The sequence below is a fragment of the Tribolium castaneum genome, chromosome 4 (genome assembly GCF_031307605.1).
Source record: "Tribolium castaneum strain GA2 chromosome 4, icTriCast1.1, whole genome shotgun sequence".
Lineage (NCBI taxonomy): Eukaryota > Metazoa > Arthropoda > Insecta > Coleoptera > Tenebrionidae > Tribolium > Tribolium castaneum.
In genome coordinates, this window is record NC_087397.1 from 10,395,347 (window position 1) to 10,413,357 (window position 18,011).

Genomic DNA, 18,011 nt, shown 5'->3' on the forward strand with positions numbered 1-18,011 from the left:
CCGACTAATAGTTTTCTCGTAATTTGCTCATAAAAGCAAAAATGGGCAAATATAAAAAAATATATTAAAAGAACTATTAGGAATTTGGCAAATTTCTTAAAAGCAATCGATTTCCGAGATTCTTTTACATAAGATAAAACTGTTAAAGAATAATACAACCACAACCTATCTGTTTTTAATCTTAATGTAGTTTTTTTGTCATAACAATAAAAAAAACTTTTGCGAGAGAACCTCATCAATCATAGGCTACTTTCAGAAGTAACTAAAAACACGCATAAATAAAAATAAAATTGCTTGTATGTCTCAAAGAAAATATCGTTTCTTGACACTGTTTATTTTTCTGAGACATTACTGAGTTTAAGACGATATAAAATTCCTATTACCTCAAGCTAGATAAATCGCCAACACACATAAAAAAGTTATGGCCAATCAACGCCTGGTTCATTTTGTTTAGTCTGCAGTCCGCTCATTTTTACAGTTTTGGGACCAATCAACGCCTCGGCTCGCCTCCGCATCAACCAGCGCCCTGAACTCGACAAACCCGCTTTCACTATTCCCAAAATCCACTTAAATCTCGACATGGAACGCCTTTTCGTTGGCATAACCAAAGCCCAATATCGCGATATTATAGCTCTTGGTGATTCCATGGACCGCATGATGAAGGGAACCCCCTACCGCAAATTCCGCCCCAACGTGCCTTCCTACAAAGGCAACTACAAAACGTGGTGGCATTTCGCGTACAATTGCGTGCTGGAAGGCGAAGTCAGGCGGAGGAGACGCAATTGGGATTGGAACCACATTTGCAAACATCGCGATTTGTGTCGGGAATATGGGACTCTATACGAGAAAAAACTGCAAAATAAGGCGACCAGTGATGAGTTGAGTCGTATCGAAGAGTGCGAGAAAGTGATCGATGTCTTCAATATTGTTATTATAAGACAGAGGGTTGAGTTTGAGAATGAGAGACGGGTGAAGACTAAAGGGCCAGAAAAGGGTTGGTTTGGGTGGATGTGGGGGAGTAAAACTTCAATCGATTCGGATAGTCTAGAGTCTGATAGTGGCACCGAACTCAGTAAAAAACACAAGCTCTTGTTTCACTCATACATTGTTTTGCTTCGCAGGGAAACAATTCCAAAATGCGATGACCAAAGAGGAGAAAGAACGGCTGTATAAGGCTATAGGTTATCAGGAAAATGCGTTACCGTCTGAGTTTCCTGAGGCTTACGTCGACAATTCATGCACTTTTATTCTACGAACGCTTGAAGTCGAATTAAGTGACGACTCAGGAAACGTCAAAAGGGTTGTTTTTACTGAACTTAAAGGGGTCAAGTGTCGCGTGGACACCAGAGCGGCGGCCAATGCCTTAAAGTATGTCAAAGTCTAGTCAAATGTTGTGGATATAAGTTAATATGGAATATTTGAAAACGTTAAATCAAAGAGTTTTTTGTTTAAACTCTCGAGAAGGGGAAATAAAATAAAATGGTTTTTAAAGATTATTCAAAGTCGGTAAGAGCTGGAAAAAAGCACAAAATTTTACATAAAATTGTTCTCTTGACTTTTTTGATATTGTTCAAATTATCAAAGGGTGATAAGTGTAAAGGGATGAAATGTACAACTTAAAAAAATTATCTAAAATACTTAATTGTTGTGTGAAATTTTTGTTGAATTAGAATTCGAACGTTGTTTTTGGATTTATAATTGTTTTCATTATGAAAAAGGCGTTTTGGCAAAAAATACAAAAATCTAAAATTGGACAAATTTTGAGTATATTCTCATATCTTCCTGTAAATTAAGCTAGAAGTTTTTTTGCAAAAGATTTCTTAGTAAATGCAGAGCGTTACGTATTTACACATGTTTGAGTTTTGATAAAAGATAACCGGAAAAATTAAATTTTTTTTTAATGGTACTAATTTGTGTAGTGAAATTTTTTATAAACGAGAAAGTTTTTTATTTTTATATTTGAGATGAAATGGAACTAAGGCTTCAAATTAGTTTTTGGTGCAAGAATCATTTCGATAATTAAAATAATTAAAAAATTAATTGTCACGCCAAAAAGTTTAAAAGTAGAGGAATATTAATTGATAAGTGACATTAATTATATTTTTAACTACAGCGAAACCTTTTTTAATGGACATCTCCGTATAATGGACACCTTTTCACAACGGACATTTTTGTAGGAACGTAACGGAACCTATATTAAAATTTCTCTGCACAACAATTAAAGATTTCCCATCGGTGCTTGTTTTTTTTATCTTTTACAAAAAAAAAAAAACGAAGTTTCTAGCTTTACTCAGAAGGCAGATACGAGAATGTAAACACAAAATTTGTCCAGTTTTAGGTAAAACGGTTTTTTCACCTTTTCAGTGAATTAAAATTTCGTAATTTAATTCTATTGCGTCACTTTTAGGCTTTTTAAATATGTACTGAAGATAAAAAAGTTTTTTTGATTTTTTTGCTAAAATCAACCGAGTTAGGGCGGTTAAAAGTAAAGGAATAATATTAATTGATAAGTGACATTCATTATTTTTTAACTACTAGTGAAACCTTTCTTAATGGAAATTTCTAAATAACGGACACCTCTTCACAACGGACATTTTGATAGGAACGGAACGAAACCTATGTTAAAATTTCTTTGCACCACGGACAATTAAGGATTTCTCATCGGTGTCCGTTGTTAAGAGGCTTTAATGTATTTACCATTTTTAGCCCTCAAAATGTTTTCTAAGAGATCGAGCTTCAGAGGGAAATACACTGATTTCACCTTGATCGCATTTTTCAGTAATTGTAAATTGCAATAACTTGAGTGTTGCAGCTATGAAATAATAATTGCAGAATCTTATCTGAATATTAGCTTCTGGGGTCTATCTTTTAACATAAATACTTTCTCGCATCTGGAAAAATTTACTACACAAATATGTAACGTTACAAGAAAATGTAATTTTTTTGTTTCTCTTTATCAAAACTTAACCTTGTGTAACTACATAAAACTTTGCATTTATTGAGGAATCTTTTGACAAAAAAAACGAAGTTTCTAGCTAGCTAGAAGGCAGATAGGATGTAAACGCAAAATTTGTCCAGTTTTAGGTAAAACGGTTTTTTCACCCCTTCGCTTTTCTTTAACTAAAGATTTTTAAAGACTCCACAGTAACTTATATTCCACAACATTTAGGGCTTATTCGAGTGCACTTTTTACACATTCCCAAATTACAAATAAATGTGTTTTTAAAGGCTTCATGTCAAAATCGATGAGTTCCAAACGTTTGGTCTCCAACAAGACGATTTTTTGCCGAAAATAATCACCTCAGAGACTGGAAAAGACGACAGTGGGTTGCTTCAAGTGCTCTTCGAGACCAATCCTCTCGATAAAAAATGCGGTCAAAGACTGCATGTCACCTCCCAACCGCTTAAAATCGTCTACGATGCACAAACTGTCTTGAAAGCGATTGAAATTTTCAAAGTTCCGTCTTCGTCAGCTTTGGACCAGATTTCGGCAGCGGCCGATTCCGGTCTTTCTAATATGAAAGAAATGACTTCGAGTGGTCTCCAGCACGCGATTGACACCCACGTTCATCTCGATCTCAAAGTAGATTTTCGTGCCCCTTACATTATAATCCCCTATGGAGGGAAATACACCGAAAATGAAAATGTCCTAGTGGTCAATTTAGGTAATTTCCAAATGCACTCACTTGATCGGCCGCCAAGGAGGGATGTGAGGCAGATGTATGCCGAAGGGTGCGACGAGAAGGAGATTTTGACACAGCTGATGGCTCAAAGTTACGATCAGTTTGCGTTGGAATTGACTCGAGTGCAAATTCTAATCGCACAAAGTGATGAAGACTGGGAAGTTCACGTGAGTGAGGTGAAGACCAGCGATATGCACATTTTAGAACCAATTAATTTGAAAGTCAATCTCGCAACTTGTATGATCACTGATGATCCAAAGTTGCCACATATGAAGATTTCAGGGGAATTACCCTCGATTATTGTTAATGTTTCTGATGCCCGATTGTTACTACTGATGGCGTTGGGGAATAGCATTCCTTTACCCCAAAGTGACATTCCGGAACCTACACCTTTAGCGGTAAGTTGTGCGATTTAAATTAAAAGTGTAAAACTACCATAAAAAAGAAATTAAATGGTGTATTATCAAATGTGATATAAATGTGATCGTTTTTTAATCTTTTTCGATTTTTTTTTAGTTTTCGAGATCTGCAATTAATTTTTTGTTAATAATTTATTTTTTTAAATATTTTTGGGTTAAAATAATATTGCTTAAACAATACTACCTGTTTTTTAACAGAGGTCTTTTTTTTCAACAAACTTATACATTTTGCACTGTTAGCTTTTTAGATTCTGCAAAGTGAAAAGTTTTTTTTTTATGAAGATAATTGGAAAAACAGTTTTATCTACCTTTTAGTTTATTGTAAAATGATTTGTACAAAAAAAAACACAAGACTTTTCTATCGACCATTCTGCCACTTTTCACAATTATGTTTTCTATGTGAAATAATGAAACTTTTTGGGACAGTTGTATACAGTTTTTTCTTTTACAAAGAAAGAAGTTATAGGATAATTGATAAAATATTACAAGCGAATGTGTTATTGAATTATTTTGTCGATTTTGTATGTTATTTTCTTCATTTTTAATTAAAGCTAAAACTTTGTTGTTACTTTTTTTACTTTAGGGTCTTTAGACAAAAATACAAAGTCTATATTGCTGTTGTGATGAAAAATAGATACAAATGTGCTGTAAGTTTGATGCAGAAGCTAAATAAGACGCAAAATTGGAAAATCAGGTGACAGATTTTACATACATGAGCAAAATTTTCAATAATTTAGATAAATCGTTTTTAAAATATATATATTAACAGTTTCAGAACTTTTTAGTGGTTAATTATTAACATCGTATCAATAATCTTTTTTGAAATTATTAGGATAATACCTTAGACTTTCTACTTTGTTTTTGATTTTTTAAATTCGGTTTCTTATGTTATCTTTATTTTTTATGGAGTTTTCTTTTTGGTCTAATTATTTGAACATCATTACTAGAGTGAGCACTTGAATGTATAATTTGTATAATTATTGTTTTTATTATGCTTTATAAATCGTGTGAACTGAAAACTGAAAAAACGACATTGCAAATATTTTGAAAAGAATTTTTTATTTGTCAATAAATTGCAGTTTACTTTACAAAAAGGGGGAATGTTGAAATAGAAAAAAATGGAAAAAGTTTGTGCTTACACACTTTTCAGTTTGAATTTGCATTTCAACTTTTTTTTGTACACGAATGGTGAAACAAAATATAATGTAATGTAAAGTGAAATGGCCTTTTGGGGCCTATTGATTTTTCTGTAAAAGAAGAATTTATGTACTAACTGACAAAATAGCCAAAAGAAGTCTCGGGATATGAAGTATTAAAATATTTTTATATTCTTGTTTATATCGTTTCTATTTTTATCAAATTAAATTTAATTAAATTGAATGAATTCAAATTTGTTTCTTAAACATTGAAGGTGTTAATCTGATACTGAATTTGTTGTAAGACCTCAATTGCTGATCATTGGTCTATGATCAAACTATTTTAAATGAAATTGAATAAGGTAATGAAAATTTTACGTTTATTTTCCATTCAACTATTCAAATAAATAAGGATGAATATTATAGAAGTTGATCTGCTTCATTGTAAGAGTTTTCTCATTGTTTTCTCATTTTCTTCATTGTAAGAGTTTGAAAATGTTCGAAAAATAAGATAATTTAGGTCCTTTAAATTCTTAAAATTCGATTCAAAATTGATTACAGCTGTTTCGGCTTTATAATGCCATCATCAGATCTAAAAAATGCACGTGGTGTATTTATGATAACCTGTCTTTAAAAATTTTAAGAATCTAAATTAACTAATTTTTCGAAGGATGAATATGGTTAATAGCCTGATTAATGTTATTAACAGAAACAATGATTCATTTGCAATTTTTTGTAGAATAATATGTTGTTAATATCACTAAAAACCTAGTTTAGCAAAATTGCAGACATAAACAGAGTAAATCATTTTGAGTTTTTCTAACAATTCTTAGACACTTTTATTAAAGAAGACTGGGAATAAGAACCCACTTTCTTTTATTTCTAATCTATACGGGAACACCCCTAAGTATCTGTAGAACTCAAGAATCAACAGATCACAATTTTATCGCCATTGATGATGTACTAATTAGTTTTTTCTTAATACTTTTTATTTACTTATATGGATTGATATTACAGAAAGTTGCAAAACGGGAGTCGAGCATGATGTTGAGATATTTGGAAATGCAAGAAAAAGCGTCGAAAACACAAACTCTGCTCCCCTCCACAGCGAAAAAAACCGACGACCAATTGGTACAATTCACGACGCTAGAGATACATTTTGCAATGTCCGGTATTTTTGAATCAACAGTTTGAAATTTTTAATAATTTAAATTTTTAAGAATTATTACTCAACGTGAAGCATCAAAGCGATATTGCGTCTCCCATCACAAACATCGCTTGTTTCAGTGTTAAATCACTCGAGCTTGGTTTGGTGCAACAAACCTACAATACGAAAATCACTCTAGATTTGGGTGGTGTCAGTCTGATTCAAACACACGACTCGAAAGAAATCAAAATGATAAGTTCGCCGAGTTTCGAAGAGGATGAACAATACCTCTTCCAAATTAAATTCACTCAGGTTAACAAAAATTCACCCGAGTTTCACTCGACTTACAAATCGTGTGAGGCAAGTCTTGCGTTGGAGTTTGCAAAACTTGGGATTATTTTGCACAAGGAGGGTTTGCTGTCCTTGATTCAGTTTGCAACGAGTCTGCAGACTGAGATTGATGATATTTGGGGGAGTAGACCGGTTGAGAGGGTCGCTTCGACTCATACACCAAGTTTTAAGAGCCAGTTGTCGACGATAAGTGAGGGATTGGGCTCCCAATTGGCCCCTCAAGGTAAGTTTTTTTGTGATTATGAGTATTTAAAGATTATAAACGTCTCAGTTTAATTCATTTTTGAATCAGATACTCACCTATTATTTGGTCAAAATCTAAAATCCCCAAAAATAATTCAAAATTGTTTTGGTTTTAACTAATTTTTGTCTAAACTGCCATAAAAAATAAACCAAAAAATACAAAAATTATTTTTGTTAAAAATAGTGTTACTTTTTTAAGCGTCCTAGCTATAAAATCACGAAATTAAATCTAAACTGATTTAATTTTAGCTTATTTTGCTCCATTTAGCACAAGCAGGAAGTAATTGTACAATTTTTTTAATAAACTAGTTTTTTGCGAGATTTGACTACAGAAGACGGAAAAAACATCAAGTTAAGTCTAATATTATACTCCTTGTTTTTTTCGAATGTTTTAGCTCATTTTCCAGACAGAAGCCTAATTACTTTGCATAATTTCGTTAATAGTAAACTGTAAATTTAAAATAGACCGAAAAAGTTTGTCTTTTTTTTGATAATTCAAGGTCATTTTTTGAAGTCGAAACAACCCTTTTTAGATTAATATCGGTAACACTGCCTGAAAAATACGAAACTGGGTCAAAATTGATGTTATTTTAGCTTATATCGTGCGATTTCTTGCACTTGAATTTTGTTTTTCATCGATTTTTTTTCAAAAATACGTCGAAAAACTTCAAAGTTTGGTCGAAAAATGTGTTATTTTTACATTTTTTAAGCAACTAAACACGTGGTTGAAATTATGTTCTCATAGTTTCTTGTGAGAAACCTCATGAGTGTTCGTGCCATGTCACCTTCAAGCAAGATCTATCAATATTGAAGCCTGATGATGATTTAATTAAAATCGAAACGTCGCTAAAAATATAAAGCTTATTTAGATTCCTGTCCTAAATAACCAACAACAATTTCCCCCGGCAAATATTTCAAGGGTAAAAATGTCATTCCATTATAAAGCGGAATTTTACAGAGTTAAACCGAAAATTGTGTGAAATTTTTTTGAACACATTTTTGTATAAAAACTAAGTTTTTTTTAAAAAAAATTCGTTAAAAGTCGCTGAAATAGTTATTAATAATACGAGTGCGAGAACACAAGCTCAAAGTTCGAGGGTTGTCGTTATGCAACGAGCGTATGCGAGTTGCATATCTAAACACCCGAGAACTTTAAGCGTTTTCGTATGAGTATTATTAAATTTTTTTGTTGGAACATTTTCATTTAAAACACGTTGCTACGGGAAGCGTGTTTTAAAATAGTGAAAATACGTTGCTATGGGAAACTTGTTTTAGAATAGTGGTTATAATCTAGGATTCAAATATTAAAAAGACGGCTTAAAATGCTACCAACAAAAAAATTAGATTATTTTTTCAACCAAAGATTTATTTATTGTACAAGTTTACGGATATTACAAGACAAGACTTTTTACAATAATAAATTGGTCAAAAGTAAATATTAATTTTGTTTTTCTGGAGCATTTGGGCAGGTTTTGGAGTTAAAATCTGTTTTTTCCTCAAGATTTTTCTAGTAAAGACCAAGTTATACCCAAAATTATCTTATTTTTGTCTTTTTGAGTACGTCTGAGACGATATTTTTTTATTTTTTTTAAGAAAAAAAGAGGAAACATAAGGAAACCAAGATTGTCGTTGAGACCATCAAGTTTAAATTATCGGCGAATGTGCAAGAAGTGAACGTTGAATTCGCGACTGAACACGAAAGGATTTCGTTTTGGGCCCTTAAGGGCGTACACTCGAACATCATCGTCAAGGAGCCCTACACGCAAATCAACGCCAACTTGAATCAAATCGTTGTAGTTGATTTGAATCCGAAAACGATTCACAACTTGGTAAATCATAAAATACCGGCTTCCCGATTTTTATAAATTTTTCCAGATTTTGACTGTCGAAGGGACTGAAGCTTTATCAACCCGTATCGTGTTATACAATCTCGATAAAATGTCCGAAAGTGATAAGTCGGATATCTCAGTCGATTTGACAATGGGTGGTTTGAGGATAATCTTCCTCAATTGGTTTGTGACCCGAATGTTGGACTTTTTGAACGAATTCCAAACCGCCCAAGCTGCTATAATCGAAGCCTCTCAAGCGGCTGCGAAAACAGCCAAAGAGAACATGCAAAATGTTTACGAAAAAGCAACGAAATTATCACTCAGTATCAATCTCAAAGCCCCCGATATAATAATTCCCGAGAATTCGAAAAGTTACGACGCTATTTTGCTGGATTTGGGTCACATTTCCATTTCCAATCAATTCCTAACTATGGATATCAGGAACGAACAAAATTTTTCGGCTGTTATCGACGAAATGAAGCTAAATCTTACGGACATGAAGTTGTCACGCGTTAAATTAACCACGCGTGACGAAATTGATAAAGAATTAACACTTTTGGTGCCTTTGACGTTTAAATTGACCATTAAGAGGAATCTATCGACTTCATGGTACAAAGCGGTGCCCGATATTGATATTACAGGTCGCATTTTTTCCATTACGGTTCTACTAAGCCAACTTGATTATAAAACAATCATGAGTGTCCTCAATGGTAATTTAAGTGAAGGGCAGAAAAAAGGAGCTCCGGCTAAACAACCCCCCAAAGAAGTAATTGAAGGGACGAAGGTGATTTCTGATGACAAAGCCTTAATCACGATTCATGAAAAACAATCGGGGCACGAGGAAAAGGACGCAAAAACGAACACGTTCTTGCGTTTGACTTTTACAATGGATAATCTCGTGATGACGCTATTCACCGGTGGTTCAAAAGCGGTAAGTTTAACGCAAATGGTTGGTTGTTGTTTTAATTTAAGAATGCATATAATAATAATAATAATAATAATAATTGTGAAGAGTTTAAGCAAGCTGTTCTGCTTTATTCAAATGCACCGCCAATTTAAAGACCAGATATTCGCAAACAAAATACACAATTAAATTTATGGCAATTGTTGAAATTATTAACAATTACATGCTTCCTAAATATTTACAAAGTATCTTTCTTTATTTTACGACTCTAATTAATTTATTGTGGAACAATAGTTGCTATTAGTATTAATCATTTCAAAGAATTTCAAATATGTAAACATAAATAAGATAAATGGGAAAGTCGACTCAATAAAAAAAATTATTAAAAAATAAACACTTTCCATTTAAGCCAAATAATTAAGATGAAAAACAGAATATCTACTTATTCCTAGTATAACTGAACACTTTTACAAATCAAAGATTCACTTACATAAAAATTATTATCAAAGTACCTACTTTTAAAAATTAAGAAAATGTAAACAAAAAACTTTGAAAAATACAAGATCATTCATAAAAAAAGAGAATAATGGCCTTCCTAATGAAAATGCTGAAATTTGAAGAAAACATTTGGTGTGAGAAAAAAATGTGTTTGATGAGAAAAAAAATCGTGGTTTGATGTTATTACACATACAGGGTGTAACGGGAAGATAGGGACAACAGGAAACCAGAGATTCTTCAGCTCAAAATAGATCGATTTAGAACTTACCTCTATACCAAGTTGAACCGTTTACAAGTTAGAGGGCGACAATGTTTAAAAAAAAAATTCGATTTTATTTAATAACTTTTTAATAGAATTTGAATCGGTTTTATTGAAATTTAGTATAAGTAATTCGCTATTCAAACCACACGTTTTGATGTTTCTTTTGTTTTTTGTAATTGCACCTGTCAACAACCAACAATTTAACACTTTTTAAGATATATTTTTGTTATTTGAATGGTGTAATTCTTTTATTATTGCATTCCTCTTGAATAATTTTTATAACTTACAAAATTTTTGTATCAGCCTTTGTTTTGGAGTAAAAAATAATTTAAATTTAATTATTCAAATAATTTAAATAAGCGGACGTGTCTAAATTTCAGGCGTTTGCCCATTTATTATTATTGGTTTAAAAGTTTTTTTTCAAACTTTGGTTTTAACTTGCTTATGTACGTGTATTTTAGGTAACAATGACGTAATTAAAAAGACATTTCTTCACAAAATTGTAAATTACTAAAAATCGTTCGATTTCTATACCCAAAACAATTAATTAATTAAGTACGCTGTCATTACGAAAATTAATAATTAGTAATTAATTACAAATTACAGTTGTAATAATTAAAGCAACAATTAAATAATAAAATTAAATAATTGAAGACATTTTAAAACTAATATTATAACAATTTTATAAGATATAAAAATTGTTCAGAAATATTGGGTTTTTCGTATAAAAAAAGAAATACAACACTCACATAACGTATAAAAAATGTGTCCTAAAATGTGTTTAATTGTTGATAGTAAGTACTTTACAATAACAAAAAAACTAATGAAATAGCACTAAAACATGTAGTTTTGATAACAAATTAATCAAAATTGAGTATTCCCTTTTGAAGTTAGTAATAAAAAATAAAATTAATTTTGAAACTTTGGCGGCCTCTAACTTTTAAATGGTGCAACTTGGTATTAAGGTAAGCTGGGTTAAATCGATCTATTTTGAGCTGGGGAATCTCTGGTTTATTGTTGTTCCTATCTTTTTGTTACACCTTTACAAGGTATCATCTTTAAATTTATTATTAAAGTAATAATACCTATATCATGTAAGTGGAAAGCTCCTATAATTAACAAAATCCCTAATTTTTCGTTAAGAAAATTACTACTTTTAGGAATTTTAACAATTTTATTGCAAACCCAACCAGTTTCTATAATATCAAACTCATCTGATTTAAATCAAAAGTTTCAGGTATAAAAAAATCCATATAAATGCAGTTCTGCTGTTACTTGTCTTTCCACAGTTTATAAGATAATGACTTTATGTGTATTTAAATTACCCCCGGTTTTTTAAACGATTTATCGTTAGATAAATTTTATCGGTTGGATAGTTGCTAAGAGATGATCCGATTGGCATTTCTATAGAATTGATAGAATTTATCTAGTTAACGTTAACTCGTTCAAGAAACCGGGGGTTAATGTATTGTTTTGTTAAAAATTCAATTTCTATTTCTAGCACTATGAATTCTGGTTATGGTGTCAGTTTAAAAAAAAAGTATACATGAGTTATAATAACTGAGTTGACTCATGTATTGTGTATGTACGAAATCAAATGAAGAGTATAACCTGCACCAGAAAAACAACTATTTATTACTTAAGTTAACAAAGCTGTTATTTTTGTGACTAATGCAAATACAACAATACATCTCTTTTTTTTTAACGGTTTCACTCATCTCGGCCAAAATAATTCATTTCGAGTTAGCCATAAATCAGTTAATTTCACTTTTTTATTGTAGTTGTCCAGTGATTCGCCGGCTCACGACGAACGCCACGCCTTGGCTCGTTTCTCATTGGAGGGAGTTTCGGTGAAAGTTCGAATGTTGACAGATAATTCGATGATAGCGTCGTTCCTACTTCTCAACTGCCTTCTTGACGATATGAGAGTAGGGCGTGAAGGGAAATTAAATCGTCTTGTACAAAGGAGTCAAGACTTTGGAGCAGCACCGTCGGTTAGTATGGTTTCGATTTCGGAAACTTCCGCTTCGAAAAGTATGATCGATATTGTTGTCCAAATGAAAGACAAAGATATTTTCACCGACGTGAGGGTGTATAGTTTTACCCTTATTTTATCCGTCGATTATCTTATGAAAATTGCTGACTTTTTAACGATTCCACAAGAAGAAGTCAAAGAAGCGCCAAAAGCTAGTAAGAGTAACACGTCGACGAAATCGGCAATTTCTTCCGGAATGATGGAAATGGAGGAAAAAGCGTCCCAAATTACCCTCAATTTGAAGATCGAGAAACCGGATATTGTGTTGGTCGAGCATATGGACAGTATCGACACACAAGCCATGATCTTAAATGTAAATAAAAACCCAGTTTTTGTTTTTTATTAGAGGAAAATTTCAGAGCGAAGTGGTAATGAAATTACGTATGTCGGGCGAACACCAAGTCATAAATGGTTCGATTAAAGATTTACAATTGTATACTTGTAACTACAACCAACTGAAACGAATTGATACTAAAAGTAACGTTTTGCATCCTGTTACTATAAGTCTCGCAGGATCGACGCCTGAAAATAAAGGACTGCATCTCGAGGTTTGTTTATTAATATTTAATAGCAATTGTGATTCCGTTTTTAGCTTTTAGTCACTGATATTCGTCTCAGTGTCTCACCTGCCACCATAGAACTGTTGAGTAGAGTTACAGCAACTGCGACCGGAAGCAGTGCTGAACGAACAAGTGAAGATGAAGAATTACAAGACCATTCCGATGTGTGGGAACACAAATCGTTTGAGGATGAGGATTACTGGTTTTTCAGAAATGGTAAAAAAACTTGATTTATTTATTTATTCTCAACTGAAATTTTGCATACATACGTAATTTCCGTGACATGTTGTAATAGTACTGGTTTACGAAATTTTACTTATCATCTGTTGTCGCATTTAACATTTGATTCATCATACTTTTGGAGTGTAGATACAAAACTGACGTTCAAATTTGGCTCGAATTTTTATTTTAGAGATTATAAAAAGTACGGAAAATTTTACTTGAGCTCAAAAAATCTGTTGGAAGTTTTGAAATCTGCGTCCAACAACAGCAAAAATATGTGACACCACAAAGAAGTAAATAATTAAAAAAGGTGTGTGTATTTTTCTAAATAAATATCCCGATAATAATCAGTTGGCTGTTTTTGAAATTAGCATCCAACAATTATTTAACTACAGCAAAAAAATATGAGGGCAACAGACAAGTAAATGATTAAAAGTTGTGTTTTTTTTTTTAAGAAATTTTAACTTGAGTTACCTCCATCTCAAAAACTAGAGATAATAGAAAAAAATCTGTTGGCAGTTTACAGTTTAACAGTCACGTTAAAATCCAACATACTTTTAACAACGATTTAAATTTTAGTTCAGCTTTCTATGGCGTTTCATTAATATAAAAAATTTATAAAAATGAGTCAATTGATCACGTAAAATAGACAAGTAATAATTTAAAGTCTTACATTTTTAAATAAAATAAAATATTAATTTTTATTATAAAAAAATATTATGTGGTAATTTTAGACGTGCGTTGCTTATTTCATTACTTATTAGTTATTAGTTTTTTTTTATAATTAAATCAAATAATAATAATATACTTCATTAATATACTCCAAAATTTGATGTTAATGGGTTTCTAACTTGTTAACTTCAAAAGATAGTTCAGTCGTTGATTACGATAATTAATTTAAAAATTGTTTGGATTGAGCAAACTAGTTAAGAAGAACCTTTTTGATTTTTTTATCTTCATTAGAATTATAATTTTTATCGAAGTATTTTTAATAAATATGAATTTTCTAACGCAACACATTTGCTTAGCAGAAAAAGTATAATGTAATTGATATACTCGAATATTCAGACTAAAACTTTTGTAAAAACTGATAATTATAAAGAATAATAAGATTTCTTGTCATTTTTTGTTATAATAAAGAGACCAAGTGGGCAACGCAATTTAATTAACAAATTACTGTCCGTTATGCCTTGAAGTTACCAAAAAATCATTTCTGTTATTCTGTTAACATTAAGTTATTATGGATTTACCTATTCTGTGTGATAATCTGCTAATTTACTTTTATTAGTAAATTAAATGTTATGTTATTTTAATTTTATTAATTTACGACTAATAACTTGACATTTGGGGTGTTCAAAGCTATAAATCCAATTTTTGTCATTTTGAGAAAAATATATAAAATCTTCTCCTTCAAATGCAATAGTTTAGTTTATTTTAATTTCATTAAACAATTTTGTTATAACACCGAAAATTTGTGTATATTTATTCAATGTATTAATGAGCTAACTCTATCAATCATTTGTTTCTCCACAGGCCTACAAGTTAATATAAAAAATAAAGTCTTATAAAAAAGTATAAATTAAATCTGACATCTCATTTTAATTATTTCCGTAAATTAGGAGACAATATTTTTAAAGGGGTAGTTTTTATTAAACAAAAATGTTAAAATAGTGGTACGACTACTGAAAAAAATTCAATAATTTATAACCACCTCCTGATGAGGAAGTAAAAAAAAAGTCAGTAGTAACATTGGCCCGCAAAATTTTAACGGAATAAAAATTAGAATTTTTCGTTTGAAAAAAACTGAATATAAAAAACTGAGTTCTATACTGTATTTCTCCAATTCATGTTTTATACTAACTTTTATTCATTTATTTTTCAAACAAAATGATACATTGTTCTGACTTTTGTTGTTGTATAATGTATGTTAATATATGTCATTATCTGAAAACTTTGCCCGTTCAAAGTAAAATAGATTCGCAAAATATCAGCCAAGTTTACTCAACACCCATTGTGATAGTGCTATTTAAATGCCAACAATTCTCATTACTTTATCATTTTTAAAATAATTTTGTTAATTTTTAATTAAATATTTATTCGTTTTCCGTAAATATGACTTAATTATAGGCATTAATTAAATGATTTTATTATCGTAATATTCGAAAGAATGTTTATTAAAAACAACATTTATGTCCAAAAAGATTTATTGCTGTTTTTTTTTAATTCACTTATGAAAGTAGTATTGTTTAAATAATAAATAAAAAGTAAAAATATAAAAAGTTCTTTCAAGAAGCTTTCATTTGAAAATTAAAAAAAAATTCATGTGTTATCAGAAGATTTTTGCGTACAGCTTGAATTTTTTAAATTATTAAAGCTTTTGAGAACGGTCATAATATACTACGACTATTGCAACCGCATTTATAACTGTGTAAGCAAAAATTTAATTTTCAGTACATTTTTTTAATTAAAAGTTTTTTTTTATTTTATTTAGATGAGGCGGTCGAAGCGACCGAAGCCTTGAGCATCTCATCATCCATCGTCCCGAAGTCCCCCAACAAAACCCAAGAAATGTGCATAATCTCAATGCCTTCAATAATCCTAACAATCGAAGCTGGTGTCGGCAGTAAAACCTTCCCAATGCTAGTCCTCGAAAGCAGTCTCAAAGGCCACGTAAACAACTGGAGTTCGCAATTGAGCGTCGAAGCCGGCTTAACCCTTCAAATGAACTACTACAACAGCCGTTTAGCCCTGTGGGAACCCTTAATTGAACCAGTTGAAGTGTCCCACAGCAACAAACCCAAATGGGTCCCTTGGGAACTCAAACTGGAAGTTTCGCGAAACGAACCGGAGGAAGTCACAACTCCGACCGATCTCGAATCGCTAGATAGCGCTCCACAGCAAGCTGCGATGTGTATTGATGTGTCCTCCGACCATAGTATTGAAATTGTGGTCACTAAGACGTGTCTCGAAGTGTTGAATAATCTGGGCAAGGCGTTCGCAACTGCTATGAAGCCGGGCGAAGTGAAGATGCTTGAGACGATGGCGCCGTTCAAAATTGTGAACGAGTTGGGGTGTTCGGTTTGTGTTAATTTGGAGAGGGGGTCGTTTGCACTGTTTGGGGGCGAAGAACTGGCGGAAGTTATTTTGGAGAGTGGGGCTGAGGCACAATTGCAGAAAAAACCAATGGTGCTCAGTTCACCCTCAAGACTGGGCTTGCAATTAACAACCGATGCGCTTTCGGTTAAAAATTACTTTGTCAATGTGAAAGTCATTGATAAGAATTGCAACATTGATTTGCCCGTGGTGAGGGCTGATAAGCGGTTTTTCCCTTTGAATTATCGAGGGGACGGGAACGATCACTGGGGGCTCATTTCGGACGTTACAGTCGACGAAGGTGTGACTATTATTACGTTACGAAGCATTTTAAAAGTGAGTCGTTTTGTGAAAATTACCAAATTTGAGAGCTTGTTTGTAGGTTTACAACCATTTTAATATCCCGATTGAAGTTTATTACATGACGGTCAGAGGCAATGAGCTTGAATCAATCACAACGATTCAGCCCGATTCACACGTTAATATTCCACTGAAAGCCGTCTATACACCGACGAACGAATTGTTCTTCAGTGTTGGGGGTTATTCGGTTACTACAGCTCCATACATATGGAAAGACTTACAAACCAACTTAACCATCACTAAAACTTTGCAATGTCAACCGAAGGAAGCCGAACTAGGGAACGACCCTTTCATTATTCAGGCAGTTGGCGAAATGGAGCAGGTTTATTACGAAAACACGTCAAGACATACGATGTCAAGCACTTGTTATAACATTCATTTGAGACCGGCTGTAGTTTTCAAAAATTGTCTACCGATTGATATCATTTGTTGCATTGAAAACACAGTTTCTGAAATACCGGTCGAGCCTGGAAAAACACTTTTGTTACCGAATGTTGAACCTGGAAGATCCGCTCTAGTGATTAGGGTAAGTTTTAAGTACGGATACCGATAAATACGACGTTCTGCATTTAACTTACAAAAAAATTATAAGTGGATGGAGCATTAATTTTTGTTTTTCTATAACTGTATTAAAAAATCATGCCGATTTGCCTAAAAATGTTCTAAGATGTAACCAAAAATACTAATTGCACTTACCACTCTACGTTTAATTTCATTTTAATTTTATTTTATTTATTTATTTATTATTTTATATATTTTTTTTATTTTATTTATTTTATTTAATTTTTAAAAACATTAATTGAATTAGCATTAGTTTTTATCTTTGAAATAATAAGTACTTAACGAAATTTTATCAAAACTGTCAAGACAAACTTGATAATACTCAAAACAATGTAATCTTAATTTTGAAATTTTTTAATGATTACCGATCTGGTCAACTGGAATTAGTATTATTATTTGCATATTAAAAGAAATTTAGAAATAACCCACTATATTAACTCACTCTGTATGAGTCTATCTCTGTTTATTTACTTCAGTTCCTGCAGAGAAAATTAAAGTATGGTTTACTTTATTAGTTTTTCTTAAATACTTGTATTGTTTTTTTATCACCATTCGAGAGATTTTTTGACAGTTTTGAATCAGCCTGTATGCTTCCAAATCAAATTTTATTATTTGGGTTTAGTTGTACAAATTTTAGAATTTAATTTTAAGTTGCTTGGAATTATTTGTAACTAGTATTTGGAATTAAGGGCTAGTATCTGGACTACC

At 31.8% G+C, this 18,011-nt stretch overlaps 1 protein-coding gene across 2 annotated transcripts in view; it reads left to right on the forward strand.

Moving 5' to 3' along the window:
• Window positions 1–18,011, forward strand: part of Vps13 (Vacuolar protein sorting 13) — a 62,027-nt gene that overhangs the window by 3,465 nt on the left and 40,551 nt on the right. For both annotated transcript variants that reach the window (XM_015982629.2, XM_015982633.2), the window contains exons 5-16: window positions 479–1,072; window positions 1,122–1,368; window positions 3,229–4,081; window positions 6,256–6,409; window positions 6,459–6,959; window positions 8,573–8,808; window positions 8,855–9,739; window positions 12,254–12,820; window positions 12,867–13,055; window positions 13,100–13,283; window positions 15,781–16,718; window positions 16,765–17,268. In XM_015982629.2, the coding sequence (XP_015838115.1) occupies window positions 479–1,072; window positions 1,122–1,368; window positions 3,229–4,081; window positions 6,256–6,409; window positions 6,459–6,959; window positions 8,573–8,808; window positions 8,855–9,739; window positions 12,254–12,820; window positions 12,867–13,055; window positions 13,100–13,283; window positions 15,781–16,718; window positions 16,765–17,268 (5,852 nt within the window). The remainder of the gene's footprint in view (window positions 1–478; window positions 1,073–1,121; window positions 1,369–3,228; window positions 4,082–6,255; window positions 6,410–6,458; window positions 6,960–8,572; window positions 8,809–8,854; window positions 9,740–12,253; window positions 12,821–12,866; window positions 13,056–13,099; window positions 13,284–15,780; window positions 16,719–16,764; window positions 17,269–18,011) is intronic.